The 20,721-nt window shown below is 36.4% G+C and overlaps 2 protein-coding genes across 7 annotated transcripts in view; both read right to left on the reverse strand.

Annotated features, from left to right (window-relative positions):
• The window catches only part of kirrel1b (kirre like nephrin family adhesion molecule 1b), a 34,415-nt gene extending 29,217 nt beyond the window's left edge, over positions 1–5,198 (reverse strand). For all 4 annotated transcript variants that reach the window (XM_052548940.1, XM_052548938.1, XM_052548939.1 and 1 more), the window contains exon 1: positions 4,911–5,198. In XM_052548940.1, coding sequence (XP_052404900.1) covers positions 4,911–4,971 — 61 coding nt within the window. In that variant the 5' untranslated portion in view covers positions 4,972–5,198. The remainder of the gene's footprint in view (positions 1–4,910) is intronic.
• Positions 5,199–6,335: 1,137 nt separating this feature from the next.
• The window catches only part of cadm3 (cell adhesion molecule 3), a 55,393-nt gene continuing 41,007 nt past the window's right edge, over positions 6,336–20,721 (reverse strand). Inside the window, exons 8-12 of one of the 3 annotated variants that reach the window (XM_052549256.1) lie at positions 19,605–19,777; positions 19,006–19,359; positions 17,049–17,069; positions 13,330–13,455; positions 6,336–9,575 (exon numbers count right to left, since the gene is read on the reverse strand). In XM_052549256.1, coding sequence (XP_052405216.1) covers positions 9,457–9,575; positions 13,330–13,455; positions 17,049–17,069; positions 19,006–19,359; positions 19,605–19,777 — 793 coding nt within the window. In that variant the 3' untranslated portion in view covers positions 6,336–9,456. The remainder of the gene's footprint in view (positions 9,576–13,329; positions 13,456–17,048; positions 17,070–19,005; positions 19,360–19,604; positions 19,778–20,721) is intronic. The other 2 variants (XM_052549257.1, XM_052549258.1) reach the window with 2 other exon arrangements.

The following is a 20,721-nucleotide window of genomic DNA, read 5'->3' on the forward strand; positions in this document are numbered from 1 at the left end:
AATGGATTTGTGACACAAAACTTATATTTACCCGTGACAACTTGCCCCAGTCTTTATATATAAGATTGTTTCAAGCTATCATTGTACATCTGTTCGTGTACTTTACAAAAACCCTTCAATTAGTAATACCATTACTAGATGTTCTCATGGTTACAGTTTAAAAATAGGTTCAAATGTGTTCATGTTTGCCTTTCCATATACACCTGTATTCATGGTTTCCTCCTGTATAGACAAAGTCTCATTCTTGTCCAAACGTGCACGTATATCTTCACACCTGTGCCCCAGTTATTCATCTAACGAAATTACTGCAGCCTACCAGTAAACCACTGGAGAGATCTCTAGCCCAGACAGATCTGGGACTGATATTTCTTCTACACAAGCATCGGCTTCTCATATAAATAAGATGTTTCCTGATGATCATCTCCGCGCTGAAATTAACGACTGTCTGCTCCTGTACTAAACACATGCATTTTTATAGCAGTCCATATATAAACAACTATTGCAAGTGTGTCGAGCAACATGGTGCACTAATAATAATATACTATGCAAAGCAATCAGCTCTTTATAAATAGAAATCCAGGCATTTGGAAATGACTTTCCATCACTTTAGTTGTTACAAGAAAACACTGCTAATGCTGTTTGGTCCACCTGCCAACTAAATGTAATGCTCACTAGTTTCCCAAGTAATTAAACAGACTTGCGTAGCTAAAAATAACAACTGCAATGCATCAATGTTTCTCTCACTGTCTCACATTGGTGTAAGTGTCATCCAGAATAAATGTTCATCTACTGCCTTATTACAAAGTGCAGGGAAAAAATCCTGTAAATCTGCATCTTCTAGATGCTGTTAGACCAGAAAGCCACTGGTCTATGAATGAGAAAACTGCACATGTACACATTTGGGACTAAAATTGCCAGTTACAATCTACTTGGAAAATGTATAAATGTTAATCAAACTTTTCTATATTCTTTGAAATAGATTTGTAACATCAGGCATCAAACAGTTTAAAAATGTATGTTTTATAATTTCTGTTTTCTTTTAATTGTATATTTTTTAGTCATTTTGTGTTGTCATTATTATTGTATTATTAATATTTTACAAATATGTATGAAATTTTTATTAATTTTATATAAAAATATATTATTTTAATTAAGTACATCAAGATAAACTAAATAAAAGGTAAGTTAAATAATAATATATTTTTTTAAATATAAAATAAGGATTTTTTATTTGGGATTTATTTATTCATTCACATCAGTGAACAGAGTTCAGTAAATTAAATAATAAATCCAAGAAGTTTTTTCCAAACCTGTATGAGTTTCTTTCTTCTGATTAACATAAAAAAAAAGATATTTGAAAAATTTGATTAACTAAACAGATGATGGGCCCTACCCAAATTCTTCAAAATATCTTCTTTTGTGTTTAACAGAAGAAAGAAACTCTTACAGGATTTGAAAATCTGATTATGATAAATGGTGACAGAATTTTTGGGTTACTATATGTAACCCTCCACCGGGGCCTAACTGCCACACCTTGTTCTTGTTCAGAGTGGGTCTCGAAACACAGCTCTCCGGCATGGGAGGCCGACACACTAACAAGGAGGATAAAGACTGCAGCTACTAGCATCAGTTGCTAGTGTGCCTCTTGAGATCAGGGGAGTGAGGTTTACCTGGACAACTCCTACACGCTGACTTCCGTTACATTTAAACAATCCCCCAAACTTGTTTTTTCAAACAGACATATTGCACCAGAATGCCCACCACACACCAGTTTTATTGGTGGAGAGGAGACAAAATGATGAAGCCAATCACTAAATATGGGGATTAGGAAGCCATGATGGTCAGAGGCCAGTGGGCAAATTTTAGCCGTGGTTACACCCCTACTCTTTTTCCAAGGACATCCCTGCGATTTTTAATGTCCACAGAGAGTCAGGACCTCGGTTTAATGTCTCATCTTAAGGATGGGGTTTTTTATAATATGGTGTCCCTGTCACTATACTGGGGCGTTAGGACCCACATAGTTCAGGTTGAAGGTCTGAAATTTATAGCAGCTTTCACTGGCCAAGGCTCGCCCATGAGGCTGTTTGACTGACACAGACAACAGGGTGAACAACCCCTGCTGGCCTAACAAACACCTCTTCCAACAGCAACCTAGTTTTTCCTATGCAGGAGGTCTCCCATTAATGGAGTGACCAGGCTCAACCCTGCTTAGCTTCAGTGGGAAACCAGTCTTGGGCTGCAGGGTGATATGGCTGCTGGCGTAATGCATAACATTAAGCTAAAGAAAACAATGTGTCGGTAGGTTTTTTGTCTTTCTCTCATGATCAGACTTCTCAGATTTTTAACTGCATATCTCTTTCGTTCTCTCTGTATGATGGAGTCCTGTATGATGAAATCTACCAGCTCTGATTGTGTTTGTCAAATATGCAAATCACTCACTTTCCACAAACACAAGCCGGGTGCACAACACTGAAGCAGTCATTGCATGTTTCAAGGCAATTTGGATAATATGTGAATGAAAGAAATAGTGGATGAACTGAAGATGAAGCTGAACCGACATTCATTACAGGTGTAGATCCACCCTGATTAAATTAAAAATTAAATTAAATTTATGCATTTAGCAGACGCTTTTATCCAAAGCAACTTTCAGGCTATCAATTTTTACATATCATGTGTTCCCGGGGAATCGAACCCCCAACCTTGTGCTTGCTTGCTTGCTAACGCAGTGCTCTACCAGTTGAGCTACAGGAACACAAACAGGATTAATAGGAACTTAACAGGAACTTTAGGTTTCTTAGGATGTTAACAGATGCGTCAAAAAAAAAAAGGAAAAAGAAACAAATAAAGGGCAGCTACTTATTTACCTTGGTTATGTGCTTATTAATGTATTATTGTTGGATATGTATCCATATACTGTACAGTCATATTCAAGTAAAGCATATAGCAAATCTCAACTGTGTGATTTTTTATTTTTTTGCTAAATGTAACTATACTTATCACTTTGCTCTTATATATATATATACATATACATATATATATATATATATATATATATATATATATATATATATATATATATATATGCAAATGAGAATTATGCAAATGTATAAATTGTTATAACAATTCATATGGTATTTGTTGCATTCAAATCAAAGGGACAGTTTATGTAAAAATTGATACATGAGTGATCTATAGATGTATACAAGGTCATTCTGTGTTTTTTTTTTTTATAAGACCAACTTAAAAAATAATGTCAAAGATGTAAAAAGCTCAGCGTTTTTTTCTGTACGGTGTGGTCATGTGGTCACAGTACGTTTACACAAGGGCTCTCCAGATCACACTAGGAATGTTAAACACATAATACTGCAGACTAATTAAAAAATAACATCATTTTCTCATCTGTCCTCCCTCTATCTTTCTTTCCCCTCCCTTTGCATTCCTTCCCTTGACAGATTGAGTCGGCCTGTCTCCTTATCTCTCCATCATGTTATCCCTCCATCACAACATGTCTGTGTCACTCGGTGCTCTCACTCTCAATCAATCCATCACTCTCCCTCTCTCTTTCTCTTCACTGAATCCCTCCTTCAGAGAAAGTTGCTGACACTTCCTGCAAACAGGTCTCACCTCACTCAATCTTTTTCTTTCATCACCTCTCTCTCTCTCTCTCTCTCTCTCTCTCCATACCACCATCTTCACATGAAAATCTACTAACAAGTATCAGATCTGAGAGAATGCACTCTCTGATCTTCACCTACACATCCACAGATATTTGCAGACACACCGGTTGAAGTAATAAGCACAAAATGGCTGTGTTATTGTTATATCTAATGTTCTGTTGAGACTGAATTTACCATCTGTATATTTGGGGCATTGGGGGCACCTGTGTTCTATGTGTCTAATACCAATTTCTAAATTAATCTATTTTCACTTCAAATTGTATATGTTCTTCTACCAACATTTAAATAATGCTATAAACAGTAGCTAAATAATGTAAAAAACCAACAAACAACAATTCATAACTCATAACATTCACTTCTATTAACATGTTTTTAAAAAAAGTACCATTAGAATGACATGCATTGTCTTACATAGCATGTTACACATATAACATGTAACTTCTTACATATTTAAATGCATGTATTAAAACATAAGATTATTTTCGCCATATACATTAATAAGTTACAGTTAACTGTAGCTATGTATACATACGTGTGTGTGAGTGTGTGTGTTCAAAGACCACCCCAGTCAAAAATGATTGAAAAAAAATCACGTTGCTTTATATTTGTGCACGTGTGTACACACACACACACACAGACACACACACAAATATATAGCAACATATACGTTTTTTTCAATCATTCTTGGCGGCAAAGCGGAGCCCACCTTTCATTCATATTCACTTCACTTCTCATACACTGCTACACTTTACACTACAGTCACGTTCGTCCGCGGACCTCATCTATAGCCGCGGTTTCTTCCCAGTCAAATACCGCCGTCACCGGTGATGCGCCCCGCGGTTAACGGTTTTCTACTGCACCGTCACGCGCACGCGAGCAAGAAGGAAGGCACGAGCCCCTGAACTACAAAGCGAGAGGTGCACGGCGGCGGACCGGAGGTGCGTACATAATCCTGCAAGCTGCTATTAATAACAGCCATACAAAGGAAATACATTGAGACTATAAAATTGAGATTTCTATAAATAAATAAATAAATAAATAAATAAATCAGCATTTAAAATAATTTACTGGGGTGATACTGTCCAAAACCATTTGACACGAGATCATTCAACAAAGCGCTATTTAACCTATAGCGTTACCATAGTAACAAAGTCACAACTTGTTCGGCTGTGACAGAGACAGACACATTGAACGAAGTAATTTGGCTCTTCGTGAAAGCGGCTCGTGTCTTACCTCTATGAACACCGATGATGGCCAAAGTTAAAATCCAGAGGCAAGTCATGCTGAAGCCCATCTGCACCTCTGTCACTCAGAAAACACCATCAATTCATCTTCTTTACGCTGCACTGTGAAAGCCCGCGAACCGGTGATGGGAACGTCATTCGGTCTGCGTTCATTCATTCAGCGCGTGTTTCCTTTCTCCTCAGCAGAAGCGGCCGCCGAGATGTGCGCTGGAAAATCTCTTTCTTCCAGCAAATTCAGTTTTTGATTGTTGAGGAGAGACGCAGCGCTCTGAGATCACCGGAGGAGTCGCTCGGTACTGCGCCGACGGAGCTCTCTCTCTCTCTCTCTCTCTCTCTCTCTCTCTCTCTCTCATTGCGTTTGTCGTCCTTACACGCTGTTCAATGTCACAGCTCGGCAGATAATGTACACACATGCGGATATCAAATTTCTTATCTTTATCTTTTAAAATCCGCCGGCTGCTCAATCAGACGACCATGATTGATCAAATAAGGAGCAGCTGAGAATTGACATCCCTGTTATCATCACTGATCTATAATAAAGAACATAGATCAGTGGTAATCATACATATAGAGGGGAGATCGGGGCTAGTTGTCACAGGGGCAGGTTGTCACAAGAGCTAGCCTACTGTTGTCCAGCTGCAAGTGTTTGGTATGTTGATTTTAAACACCTGGGCTGGTACGCAAATGTCATGAATTAGATTTTTTTTTACTTCTAATTTAATAAATACTATAGTATTTTTGAAAAGCAATGCGGTAAGTAATATATAGACGTATATAGACGTAGTTTTACTAAAATGCTGTGAAGGCTTATCTGTGCTCTCACAACGAACATATTTTTTTCCCACGATGACAGATTGGGGCAAGTTGTCACATGTGTTTTAGCCTATGTGTTAGGGCCACACCTTGCCTGATTTTCGTGAATTGTTTTTCATAACTCTTCTACTGTTCCTTTTTTATTTTAAACACACCTTTATAAGCTGTAGATTTTAGGATACTTTTAATATCAGTAATCTCAAATGATTGTCAGTAATTCCTAATACAAAAAATATTCCTAAAATAACTGGAAATATGGAAGTTTTTTTTTGAGTCGAGTTTTACATTTATGGCAATAAAAGATACATGAAATATATTCCATATGTGTACAGCGTATTATGTATTTAAAAAAATGAAAAAAATATTTTTTTGCGTTTATATATATATATATATATATATATATATATATATATATATATGTATTTGAATTATTTTTTTTGTTTGAAAATGTAGAATACATTTTTATTAATTTGGTAGAAACCAAAACAACGGCACGTTTTCACTTTTCATTGTAAATATTACTTTTAAATAACATATTCTAAGGATTCTTTAGAATTAAAACACATTTCACTAATTATAACAACAATAATAACCACTGAAATTAGGTTACCCCAAATGTATATTTATTTTGAAGTTAACAAGGGATCTCTTTTTGTAACAAAAAGCAAATACTGTCTAAACAGACCATCAAACAAACAGAACCCACAATGATGATGATCTCAGAGTTCAGTCCTGTTCAGATGACATCATCGGCCATAATACAAATCAACATACATGACAGAATAGCTCCACATGATATGAATATTTATTTTAAAGGAAGACTTATCATTAAAAAAAAGAATCTAACATAACTCCATTAACAGAATGTAATAATACTTTTAGTGTTTCCTTCATCTGTTTTGGTGGGCCAGTGTGAAAATCTTCCCCACATGGAAACACAGACGCGCAATAAACATGTGCCAGTGTCTGTGCCCACTTGAGTGTGCAGACTGTTCAAGGCAACACTAATCACATCAAATCATAAAAAATGACAGGTTATCAAACAAAACAAAAGTCATGGAAACTATAATCTACACACCTTCCAATTTAAGACATTAAAGGAACGTAAAATTACAAACAACAGTATGCACATCTACAGCAGAATAAAAGTAAACAACATATTTAAAAAGTAAGCACTGAGTAGATTGATAGCTAACTGGAAGTTCTACTGCTTGTACAGGACAGAGAAAGAGTGAGAGAGAGAGAGAGAGAGAGAGAGAGAGAGAGAGAGATGGGTGGGAAATTGAAATGCATTATCGCCATCTTGTGGCAGTCTATGTAACTGCTTTTCTCACAAACTCATTGTCTGCTGGTATTAATGAAGGTATGTGGAGGGAGTCTGAAGGTAGAGGACGGCTTTTGGTTGTAATCGGTCAGTTGCCACTTAGTTGTGACCTACATACGCATTAAACGAATGACCTTGTCATCCCACGTGAACAAAAACACTCCTAAACTTCCATATACGTGGCAGATGTGATTTAAGAGTCCCTTTTATGGGCCAAATGACATTGTAACATTGAAACGTGCTTTTCTTGCAAAGCTGCTTTGAAACTAGTTCTACTGTGCAAAGCGGTGGACAAATAAAGGTGAAATGAATTCAACTGAAAATTTAAAACAGAATGATGTTTAGTTTTCTTCTTCTCAGTTTTCCTATAAATAACCAAACCTGCCTCTTTTTCCATGAAGAAATCTTCAAATGTTACATTTTTGCCCATTTAAAGACAATGACTGTTTGGAAGCCGGTGCACAGTAGGTGTAATACAACTGAAAAATGTCACAAGCCAGATTCAAACATGCATTGCTTGCATGAGCACTATAACAACACTTAAATCACAATTCCAGCCTTCTCTAGGTAAATAGCTACTGATAAGGAATAGGTGATATACAGTAGAAAGGACAACTGGCCACTTTCTGTAATCATATCGGTTACCAGATCTGCATGGATTAGGAACGAATCAGCTGGATACATAGTGAAGCAGGATTCCTGAATAATACATTTAAGCACAACATATTTAAAAAGTGTGTAATTTCTGAGCCACCAAACTGAATCAGACTGCATGCCATTGGTTGAGCCAAAGTTAAATGTTAGGAAGTTGGGATGCTCAAAAAACAGAGCAGTGTTTTGATAGTGCCACAGGGAATCATCCTACGAATGGCTCATTTACAGTCTGTTCACATTAAGATTGGATAGGACAAGGGTTTTTGGCATACTAAAAATTAAGCCCATCACCTTTAAAAATCCAGATCTAATCAACTGTTATTTTTTATTAAATAGAATCGCCTCTATTTATTGCATGATGCAACTCCCTTTCGAATGTCACTGTGGTCTGTGGTTACAATGATGGTGTAAGTCTAGAAATAATCTAGCTTTAAGAACAGAGTTAAAAGAGGTGTGGAAGAAAGTGAGAATATGATCAGCAAGAGAGAGAGAGAGAGAGAGAGAAAGAGAGCAGTAGTTTGTGTTACCCTGCTTTTTCTGAGAGTCCCGCCACCGAAGAACAGAGAAGATTCATTCCTGAAGGTGGCGTGAGTGAGCGAATCACTGGGCCTGATACAATGACACATCAGTGCACAATGTAATGCATTTAGATTAAGGACCTCATAATAATAATAATAATAATAGTAATAATAATAATCTTCCCAGGTTGATGTAATGACACTAGACTGTTGCACCAACAGTAAACACCAGAAATCAAACTCAAAGAGAACGTAATTCATACAAATATTACTGAAGTTTTCATAACACCATGTTTTTTTTTTCCATAGTCCAGATATTTTTTTTTTCATCAACTCGGCATTTCCACGCATGTAAGAAAACCAGGCAGGCTCAGAGAGTATATACTGCACTATCAGACAGTGAGGTTAGAGAGAGATAGAGAGAGACGGAGGATATATTTACAGCACACTGAGTAAAAATGATGCTATATAATCATATATATATGTATTTATAAATTTATATCGGGGGTCCCACATAATGGTTGCAGGGGCTGCTGTTTTTTTCCTGGTTATTCTGTGTGTGTGTGTGTGTGTGTGTGTGTGTGTGTTTGATAGTGTAATACTGAGGTGATGTACAGTATATGAGTGTGTGTGTGTGTGTGTGTGTGTGTGTGTATGTGTGTGTATCTGTCAGTGATATTGCAGGGTTGCATGGTTTAAATTCAATTTTAAGACACTTTATGTTCAGTGTGTGTTTGCATGCGTGCCTGTTAAGAGTCTGTGTCTTTCGATGGTTTTGGGAGGAGACCATGTGTCTTGAAAGTTCATGCATGCACATATCACTGTGCAACATGTGCCAGAGTACATCTGGACCATTTGAAATGAAAAATGGGAGGTGAAGAAAGCGTGGTCACTGTCATATTGCCTCTTTTTATTATTTATGTCTCATCAATGGTGTTTGCTCACATGTCATTATGGTAATGGTAATGGAGAAATTGTATGTGTGCATGTGTATATGTGTGTGTGTGTGTGTGTGTGTGAAAATGAGCCCATGCGCCAGTGCGAAACTCTCTCTTCCCTGTCCTGTGTGTCGAAGCATATTTGAGGTCCTTCAGTTCGAACAGGTCAACACTTGTTTTGTTTTTTTTCCCTCACATATTTCCTCTCTCTCTGCCATCCCCGTTTTTTCCCCGTCAGGCTGAGTGAACTGAAGCGTGTGAAGGAAGAGGGAGCGGAGGGATGGATCTCTAAATGAAGTACTCTTTCTTGTCATCCACCCCAGAGTGGCCCCCCTCAGCGTTAATGATGGCCGTGTCTGCATCAGGAGCATCGTCGGATCCTTTGGCTTCATGAGTCAGGTACGTACCTGAGAGATAGAGACAGAGAGAGTGAAACCACAACTGCTATTTGTATATCATCGGCATTAATTGTATATCTTCAGTCATTTGTTGAAAGCTTATTTTACATTAATGCACTTACATTTTTTTATTATTATTACATTTTTATATTTCATGATTAAGATTGAGAGTAATGGCTGCTGTAAATTCTGCTTTGCCATCAAAGAAATAAGTTATATTTTAAAAGAAATTTAAATAGAACACAGTTTGTTTAAATGAATAAAATAATAATACAATAATATTTCACAGTATTACTGTTTTACGCAGTTTTTGATCAAATAAATGCAGCCTGGTGGGAATAAGAGATTTTTCCAAGTTTTCCAAGTAAATATAGCTTGTAACTAGTTTTATTTTATTAGAATTTTTTATTAATGTTTTATTACTATTTTATAACTGTAAAGTTGTCGTTCACCCAAAATGAACATTTTGTCATCATTTCCTCCCCCTCAAGTTGTTTCAAACTGTTGAAGACAAAGAAAGATACTTTGAAGATTGTTTGAAGTTGCTGGTAGCCATTTATTTTCATAGTACTGCAAACAAATACTGGAAATCAATGGCTACCAGCAACTGTTAGCAACATTTTTCAAAATATCTTCTTTTTTTTTTTGTTCAGCAGAAATAAATAAGTCATACATGTTTGGAACAACATGAGGGTGAGTAATTTTCGGGTGAACTCACTTTAACAAACTAATATATTAAGCTGCATCTACACATTAAGATCTAATATTTTGACATCCCTGATTTTTTTCTCTCCTTTTTCACTAGATCTAACCGACCGTGTTTACATTAATACCCCACCAAAGAGTACATACAGTATGATTTTTCAGTGCACAGCTGCATTCAATTCTTGTTCAGCATTTTTCCCTGGCTCTGAAACCAGTTTTCCCCAGATGCATAGTTTCTGACAGCTTTTCTTGAGCTATATGCTGTTAGTCATAGATATATACAGAGGGAAAGCTGCAGCACAGCTGTGATGATCTGTTTACAGTGTTCCTCTGTGCAGTGACACAGTCTGTCAGTCTTTGTCAATTGCTGCTTGCACTCTGCAAAATATCTGTTTTTAAGGGGTCATAAGATGGGAAAGAATTGCTCTTGCATTTCTGAAATAAAAGAAACTGATGTACTGTGCAGACATCAGAATTTCAGAACTCCTTCCCCAGTCCCTCTAAACTATAAAAACACTGTATTCAGTGTATGTCACAGTTATGATGTCAGAATTACCAGTACTTGAGTAAAGGTGTAACATACAAGTTATGTATACAGTATTTTTATATATGTTTTTTAAAAACATATCATTAATGCATTAAAATTTGTTGGTATAAAAAATAAAGAGGTTTTTCTTTTTTTTTTGTAGGCTGAGTACAAGAATAAACAGAAAACATTTTGTCAACATTGTTACATTAGAGCATGCAATACTTATTTTTTTGTTCCTGTGACCGTGATTCCTGTGTTATTCCTTGTTATCAGAAAAGTAAGAAGTGGCACAAGAGGCTCACACAATGTGACGATATCCTCCCCCAGACCTTTCAAATATATTTGCAATACACTTGTCCTTTCACCAGCTGTGGTACATAAGATATTTCATGCTCCGGAGTCTCTATTTACACTAAGTGCAAATACCCCGCCTTGTTGGCTGAAGCTATTTACACTTATTTCAAGATAGTTTAAATTGAATCTATAGCTATTTGCACTTATTGTAAATCACATTAAAATGCTGCTATTTGCACTTAGTGTAAATAGCCGCTACCTTTATGTTAACATCAGGCAAGTGGACATATGATAAGCGTGAAAATTACACAGCGTAGGCTTTATCCAGTCATAAAAACTGCATTCAGCTTAACGAGGAATGTCACAGAATTTGTCAAACTTTGAATTGATTAATCAATCAAAAGTAGCTCAGTCGATTAAGGTCAGCTGATTTTGACACTTTAATCACAATACATAAATATAATATAAAGCAGCAAAATTCAATTTAAATATGAATCCTGCTTGTTGTTAATGAATGGCACAGATGCGCAGTTTCATTTACTACACACAGAAGCACATGTGACGCTCACGGTGATTTCAGCGTCTGTCATCTTTTATCATACAATTTAGTAGTAAATCCCTGTTTTTTGCAAAAAAAATAAAGTTTGCTTAATTTTCAATGATTAAAAGAGAAATGATAAATCTAATTAATGTTTTATTCCTTTATTTGATAACCAGAAAAATGTAAATGCAGACACAAAATTTCTGAGGGGAAAAAAAATTCATAAGTTGTTTATACATTCAAATAATTAGATATGCTAAAACACAGAATTTGGTAAAAATGAAAAATATTGATATTATAGTGAGAAAAGGTAAAAGGGTCCTAAACATGTAATTTTTGTTAAAATTTTAATAAAATGGTGTGAAAATGTATAAATTTCATGATTTGAACTAATTAGACATGCTTTTTCATTAATAACATTTAATTTAACTATTAAAAAGAAGTTGAGAAAATTTTTAATTGAAAAAAAAAGCAATACAGAGCCATTAAAACGGACAACAACGGAATAAAAAAATTAAATATTTATATATCTTATATTAAAATGGATTTCATAGGGCTTTAACTATACTGCGCCCCACAGTTTGGGAACCACTGCATTACTCTTTTAAATGGACACATTAATCCTGTTTATTATTTATATTTACTAAATAATAGACTTGACTGAATGCTTCACTTCCACTTTAAAGGGATATTTTTGTTGTTATTATTTATTTATATCATTTATTTATTTATATTTTTATACTATTTATAATTTTTGTGCAATTACTTGCCTGTCGGTTGAGTTTGTGGCAAAACCTTTTGCAGTGTTTACATGTTGTTTATTACTGCATAAAATTTCAAAAAATAGATGTTTAATTTCATAAAGTACAAGCTGATTTAAAAATGCACCTACATTTTTTGCATTTTATGTTTTTCAGTTGAATAAAAGACTATTTTTTCCCACCATATTTCATCATTTAGAATTTCTTTTTAAAAAAAGTCTAAAAATCTTTTTTTAACTCATTCTCGTGAACCCAGACTCGTCTCCTGGGATAAGTCTCATCACACCCCTAGTACATTAAAATACTTCCACCCACACAGCCAGACATAAACGTTAAATATAGATATTTTGAAAATGCAGTAGCAAATACAATTCCAAAGGCAAGATTAATTAAAAATTAATCACTATTAGATACTTATCTTATGTTTATACTGAGCACTTCATATGCATTTATAAAATATCAAGGAAATGCTACATAGTACAGTATGAGCCCATACTTTGTTCTCACCCATGTTCATAAACTCAGCATTTTCATTTCATTTTTCCCCATCCCATTTATCTTATGTTTATTTCTTTTCTAGGTGCACCGTGCAGTTAGACACTCGGTTCATTCACAAGTATAATGCCCCAGCCAACAATGAGATTTTGAGTCAAGCATCTAGAATGTTTGTTGATGCTTAAATTCAAGACAAAATCCATAAAGAATCTTTTTTTAAACAAAAAAGCTGCTGATGTGGCAGGATGCTGCCAGACCCTCTGTCAGGAATTTGAACACAGTCCCAGAAGGTTAGAAGCCCTCCAGACGCCCCAGGTGTGTGTGTGTGTGCGAGAGAGATCTCTTTGTGTCTGATTAGTTCTGGGTGTGTGTGTGTGTTTGAAAGAGAGCGAGGGATTTCTTTGTGTCTGATTAGGGTCGTGTGTGAGTGTGTGGTACCTTTGTGTCTGATGAGGTATCTGCCGAGGACAATGAGGAGACAAAGCATAATGAAGACAATGACAGCAACTACTCCACCAATCACAGCATGGTCTACTCCTGAAGAGGTGGACATCGCTGTGGGGTCTGAGAAATGGACAGAGAGACAGGTAGATAGTCAAAGCTGTGCAGAGAAGACGATCAGAATGACAGCAGATGTCTTAACACTACTAACCAGGCAAAATCAGAGAAACGTTTGAGAGACTTCAGTTGAAACTCACTCAAAGACTGAAAAACATACAATACTTATTCATCGCCACACCGTCTCTACAGACACAGCAGAGGTCATTCATGCATCTGATTTTGATTCAGGGAGTCAGAATGTGATTACAAACAATACATTCTCTCTATAATTGAGTTTCCGTAATTGATTCTGCTATTTTGCTGTTGATCTCTGAGAAGCTGCTTTGACACATTCTGTATAGTATAAAACGCCGTAGAAAGAACGGTGACCTGACAGTCCTCTAAGCAATGGCATTAAGCTTAACATACCTTCTCGAAGTACATGGAGTCTGTACAATAGATTGCAAAAAATGTGCAATATGAATTCAAAAAGTTATGTTCCCTATTTAAATGTGACATGAATCCCTGATGGAAATTCGTGCTAAAGCTATTCAGGTTGATGTGAAAAGTTTGCAAAACTGAACAAAAGTGAATCACGATTATTCACAACGACCTGCTCAGACAAAAATACAACACCTCTGATAATACCGCACATGATTTATCCATAACCATTATTATTTCTAATTATATTACTATAAATGTAACCCTTTTTTATTATCTTTTTTCCCCCAGCACTGATGAACAAAAATGGTTATCTTAGGAAACAATTTGAAGCGATTTCTCCTCTTTAATAGGCTCTTGACATTTTCAAGCAAACCAAACTAAAATATCTCACACATGATAATAACAGATAGCTATTTCCCCATTTAAATATAGAGAAAAGAAGAACAGCACTTGTTCCTGTTATTTCACATTATGCATTCTACAGTTCAAAAGTTTGACATCAAGTGATATTTTTTTGTAATGTTTTTGAAAGAAGTCTCTTTTGCAAATCAAGGCTCTGTTTATTCAATCCAAAATACAGTAAAATAGTAACATTGTGTAATATTATTAGAAATGTAAAATATATATATATTTTTATTTTAATATATTTTAAAGTGTAATATATTTCTGTGATGCAAAGCTGAATTTTCAGCATCATTACTCCAGTCTTCAGTGTCACATGATCCTACAGATATCATCCTAATATGATGATTTCATGCTCACAAAACATTAATGTTGACAGTTGTAGTGCTTAATATTTTTGTGGAAACTGTGGTCTAAAATATAAAAAACAGTATTTATTTGAAACAGTAATCTTTTGTAACATTATAAATGTCTTTATTGTCACTTGTAATGCATCCCTGCGGAATAGTAATAATTTCTTTAAAAAAAAAATCTTAACTTTTGAATGGTAGTAGTTCATATAATGTGTGAAGTGTATTTGTAATGGGCTGGCAAGTTACAACAATGTCATTTTCCAAGTCCCACGAGCCGCTGACCTCTTTGTTTGAAAGGAAACACATGAATAATCAAAAGCAAGATTTCAGCGAAGAGTCTATCATAAGCTTCAGTGACTTTGCCTGGACTCAGAGAGCGTGAACGACATCCATCACTCCCACCCACGGCACGATCTCTGTCTCCTTCTCAAACAATACTCCATCAAAACAAGACAAGTTAACAGTCACCCTAACGCTCGCAAGCTTCAGGAGAAGAAAAAAACAGGGAGCGATAGATGAGAGCACAGAGGATGAAGGAGGACAAACAGAGTGAGTGACACGACAAGAAGCCCTGAGACAGCAGAGAAAAAAAGGAAGAAAGAAAGTGAAAGAGAAAAATATGAAAATATAACGTCTCTTTTACAGGAGTCATTTCAGTTAAACAGGACTAAAAATGATAATTTGAAAAATAAATAATCATTCAAATAATGGGAAATAATAAAATAATCATTGGCTGATATTATAATAGATCAGTTTTTAGTGCTGTGCTATGCTATCGGGCTAATGTCAATTTAGGCATCACAACATTATTATGTATGGTTTGAAAATATTTATGAGATTTGGTAAAGATTACATTTAACTTATAATTTTAAGTGGGTGATAGATAGGGAAATCAAAGCGACTCTAAGCACACTGGCAAACATCACATTAAATTAGGCCTCTTTTCAAGGCTTCATAGCTATTTTTGTTGAGGACCCACACTTTGACGTCAAAGTTCAATACATTTCATTGATGTTGTTTGAACTCAAGAATACACCGACAAATCATACTCAAGTGACTTTTTGAAAATGGCTGTCCAGATACGGTTTATGTACACTCACTGATGTGCTATCGATTATTTGCTTCCCATTCATTTCACATTGCTGTTTTTCTCTGCAGAACTGGACTTAAGTGAGTATTTTTCGCATCTTTTTCAATGCATTAAATAGCGAATTAGTTTAGATAATAAAATGCTAATAAAAAACTGAATGAGCAATTTTATTAATTTTAGCCCGACTATGTGGCGCCTTCTCGTTCCAAGTCGTTAGCTAGCTATAATGGTAAAGAGCTGCTGTTAGTACTCATGGTAGAGAGAAGAGGGTGTTTGCAACCTTATAGCCTGGAAAAAAAAAAAAACTTGAGTCATATTACGACTCTGATGTGGGGTCTACAGTATATGAATTTTATGATGGTGAAAAGAATATGTAATGCTGGAAATAAAATAAAAATATTTTATAAATTGTCAGTTTTTCTTGAAAATCTCAAAATATAACTTTTGCAGCATAATGCTGAAGATTAGCACCAAGGCAATACATTTATTATGTGATAAACAGTTTGATTCAATACAAAAATTGTTTATTCATGCTATTAAGGCATGTCCTCCATTGACTTCCATACAAACAGAAGAGCCTCTGGCACCCCGTTGGGATCTCATGGTGTTGCACATTTCTGAACAGAGATTGTTGTCCCCCCTGGGGGAGGGTCTCTGCATGATGCACTCATGTTGATGATGCAAATGCACTACAGTTAAATTAGCACAATGTGGAAAAAGACCCATGAGGAGGGGACAGAATCGAACTTGCAGCATGTAAAGTGACAGAAATCGGCACCCCTTATCAGTCAGGCTCTACAAATGACCAGATTGATAAAGGGGGAAGATGCATTTCCAGGTTCAAACGATTCGCTGCTGAAGACTTAGTTTTGCTTGTTCCACCAGGCTACAGATGGCTGGACCTCCCTGTAGCAAAAACTGAGGTGCGTCAATAATATCTCATTCATTCCTCTAAGCGAGATTGTTTTCAAATTGGCTGAAAATGCAGTTTTTGGCATTAACCTAATTCAGTTCTAAGCTTTCAATGGACCAACAAATTTGCACTGATATTAATAGTTTTCTATGTAATATCAAATGTTTTGCCTTCATTAACAGCGGTCCTGCACCATTAACTATATTCATAATGACAGTATAATTTAACAGAGTTGTAGCTAAAAAAAACAAAACACCCAGATCCATCATAAACTGACACTAACAGAAAAGAGATAGAACAGAAAGAGAGGGACAGAGATTCATTCATAGATCCCAAAAGAAAGACAGGACATTTTTGAAAGAAAAAAGGAGGAAAGTCAAGAAAAAGAGAGAAAGTTCGAGAGAGGTGACAATACCTGCTGGCTTCACTCCGGCTTCTTCTCAAGAGGATGATGGGATGAATGGATGGGTGGATGGATGAGTGGATGGATGAGTGGATGGATGGATGGATGGATGGATGAGGACCATATGAGTGGAAGCACGAGAAAAGGAACATAGAGAAACGATGAAAAAACGTGTGTGAGCGTGCATGCATCTGAGAGCGCTCACTGAACACTACCAAAAAATAAGCATCGTGGAAGAGTATTAAAGAGGATGTCATGTAGAAAAACAATGAAATAACTGAAGCAAAAGTTTTCTGGAGGGAAGGTGTGGTGTCAGATTGCGTTTCTGGATAATCAGAGGCTTTGCCGTGAGATGTGGCTGGTTAAATCCTGCATTAGATTCAAAGCCGGCAGCAGATGCTGCTCAACATGCTTCTGTGATACTGCACTGGAGATCTCAATATACATCTCTATCTTTCTCACACGCACAAACACAGTCTGCTCGATTATGAAGTGACACATTCAAGCTGTTCCACCCACACACCAGGGATGGCCATTTCACTCGTTTTGTCTACACAGGTACGAAAAAGATGAATCAAGCAAGTTCTCAGGTGCTTTGGAGGAGGGGGGAGGGGTCTACACATCTGTGTGTTTAGATTTTTTTATTTTTTTTGACATAAATATGCCATGCATTAGAACAAACCGTTCTAATAATGGAAATTCTGTCATCATTTACTTACCCCCCTGTCGTTCCAAACCTGTATGACCACTTCATGAACAAATTATTTGGAACATTTTTTTTAACTACATCAAACAAAAATATAATACAAAAAAAAAACGATTGATTCATACTGGAAATCGAACAATGTTATCTCTCATGAAGAAAAGCTATGTTGTATTCTCAGTAAATAGTGATTCAAATGATCAGACAGCTTCTCAGAAGATAGATATAGTCCGTTTTTATCATTAATGGAGCTTAACAGCTGCATTTCTCATTCACACATTCACCTAAACGTTCACCTTTTCTGTTCCATGAAAGAAATATATAATACAGGTTTGGATCAACATGAATAAATAATGACATTTTCATTCTTCTGTGAGCCACCTTTAACTGGACACGCTCAAAATTGATGTCCTTCAGGTCATGATTGTAGTGTTAATGAAAAAACTAAGCACTGCCAAAACAGTATACACTTCCATTCATAAGTTTGGGGTCAGTAAGATTTTTTTAGGTTTTTGACAGAAGTCTCTTCTGTTCACCAAGGCTGCATTTATTTGATAAAAATAGAGTAAAACAGTAATATTCTGAAATAGTATTAAAATGTAAAGTAACAGTTTTCTATTTTAATACATTTTAAAATATAATGAATTCCTGTGATATCAAAGCTGAATTTTCAGCATCCATTACTCCAGTTCTCATGCTTCAGAAATCAATACGCTGATATGGTACTTAAGAAACATTTATTATTATAACAGTGTTGAAAACAGCTGCTTGAAATTTTTGTGGAAACTGTGATACATTTTTTGGGATTTTTTTTTGTTGAGTAGTCAAAGTCTTTACTGTCACTGTCAATTTAATTCATACTGACTGAAAAAAAATTATTTGTTTCTTTAAAAAAATATATTACTGACCTCAAACATGTACGTGGTAGTTTTAATATATTAACAGTATTTTTTATTACATGAAATATTCTTATATTAAATATATAATGGCAAAATAAATAATTAACTAAATTTCGAAATAAACCCTTTTATCTGATCCGTGCATGGTTGTTACTGGAATTTGTTCAGTGTGAAATGTTTTGAAGTTTAAAAGTCAAGGCAATTATTGTGTTGTCATGGTTGATCATTGCGGCCTCTTCTCCGAGAGCTCGGGTAATCATGCCCATCCCTATCCCACACACACACACACACACACACACATAGATCAGTAGCACAGCAGTGGTATGTTAAACCGTGGTTAGGTTTGTGTATGTGCACGATGGATTACCTGTAAAGGTGTGCACTCCATTCAGCCGAGAAACAGATGATGGAGTGGCAGGGGAGGAGGAGGGGGGTGAGGGAGGGGTGCGAGTAGGAACGGATGAGGGCAGAAGAGTGAGATCAGGAAAGAGAGCATTGGAAAGAGAGGTTGTGGGAACTTCAGGAGAAGAAGGGAGAGTTGAAGGAGCAGAAGTGAAAGGAGGGAGAGTCGAGGAGAAGGTAAAAGACGATGAAGATGAGAATGGAGGAAGAGTTTTGTCTTCAGTAGTTGTTGAAACTGAAGGTTCGGGAGAATCAGTGGGAAAAGCAGAGGATGAAGGGAGAGTAGAGGTGAGAATAAAGAGGTCGGAATCTTCCTGGTCTTGGAAGATGAAGGAAATGAAGGAAAAAGATTGACAGCAAAAAATGACAGATGGAGAGGTGGATGATGGATGGGAGGGAGAATAGAAGAAGAAATAAAGAACACGTCATGCAAAAAGAGAAACAAAAAGAAAGGAACGTAAAATTCAGAAAAGAGACGTGAAAGTAAACGTAAAACAGCAAAAGAAATAAACAATGACGAAATCACCCTTTCTCTCCATTCCTCGTTTGTCTTTCGTTAATTACCTTGTACCAGAAGGGTGTGCGTTATGTCCCCCATGCCGATCCCGTTATCAGCCTGGCACTCATAAACACCATTATCTGACTTGTTGAGGGATTCGAAGCGCAGGAACGCACCATCCACCTTTGCCAGCGGGGGGAGCTCTGCGTCTTTTCTCCGCCACACAAATGCAGTCGGCCTTAGAGAGGGAGAAGATTACATTACAAAACGGACCACATATACAGCGTTTTGAAATTTGACATCAAAAGCAAAGCAGAAAGAGTCGTTTAATTGAGCAGATTGAAGGGTTTTGCAATTTGGCACACTATCAAAAGAGCTGAGGGGCACAGAGGGATGCGCTGGAAAGCGTCCCGAACACAGCGAAGCTCAGTCACATGTCAAGTGAAACGAACCAGACTTGATCAAATGGGAAAGTAAACCATGTGGCCAAACCACCAGTGCTGCGACAAACGTGACCCGGAGGCTCTTATGAATCAACCAGACAAGCCAACATCCAGAAATAGCTGCTCTCGTTCAATATAATCAGGAATAAAAGTGAATTTCTAGACTACTACCAGCGTGGTGGGATTTGGGACAGGGCCAATGATTGTGTTCAAAGATATCATAAACACTCTCCCTGTTTTTAATTGGTTAACCAAACTAGCCCCGCCCCTCTTTAAAATCCTGCCATTGGTTTAGCCAGTGTTGCTGTGTTATGCTGATCTGGAACTCAAATGTACAGAGAAATGTTCTGATAGTGCCACAGTGTTCACACTTTCTGAGGACGTCTACTTACTGCTGGGATAAAAGAAGGTATTTTAGCATCAAAAAATTACACACTTTACCTTTAAAATCCTCTCAATATGCCAAAGTAACTGTGGCTTTTCTCTGTGTGCTCAAACCGTGTCCAAGTCAGCGTGTCTGTGAGTGTTACAGGGATTTAGAGATCTACGGTGAGGACGAAGGCGTATCATTATTTGAGCGTGTAAATAATCCAAATAATATAATTCCTTTATTGATGTAGTTATGACTAAACTAATATCTCAGTCTCCTTGCAATACAGTAAGACACCAACATAAGCAAGGAGTTATGAGATGTAGCGTTTCACAAAGGCTTATATACATGATAGTGACACAAAGAACG

Source organism: Carassius gibelio, chromosome B2, assembly GCF_023724105.1.
Source record: "Carassius gibelio isolate Cgi1373 ecotype wild population from Czech Republic chromosome B2, carGib1.2-hapl.c, whole genome shotgun sequence".
NCBI classification, from domain to species: Eukaryota; Metazoa; Chordata; class Actinopteri; order Cypriniformes; family Cyprinidae; genus Carassius; species Carassius gibelio.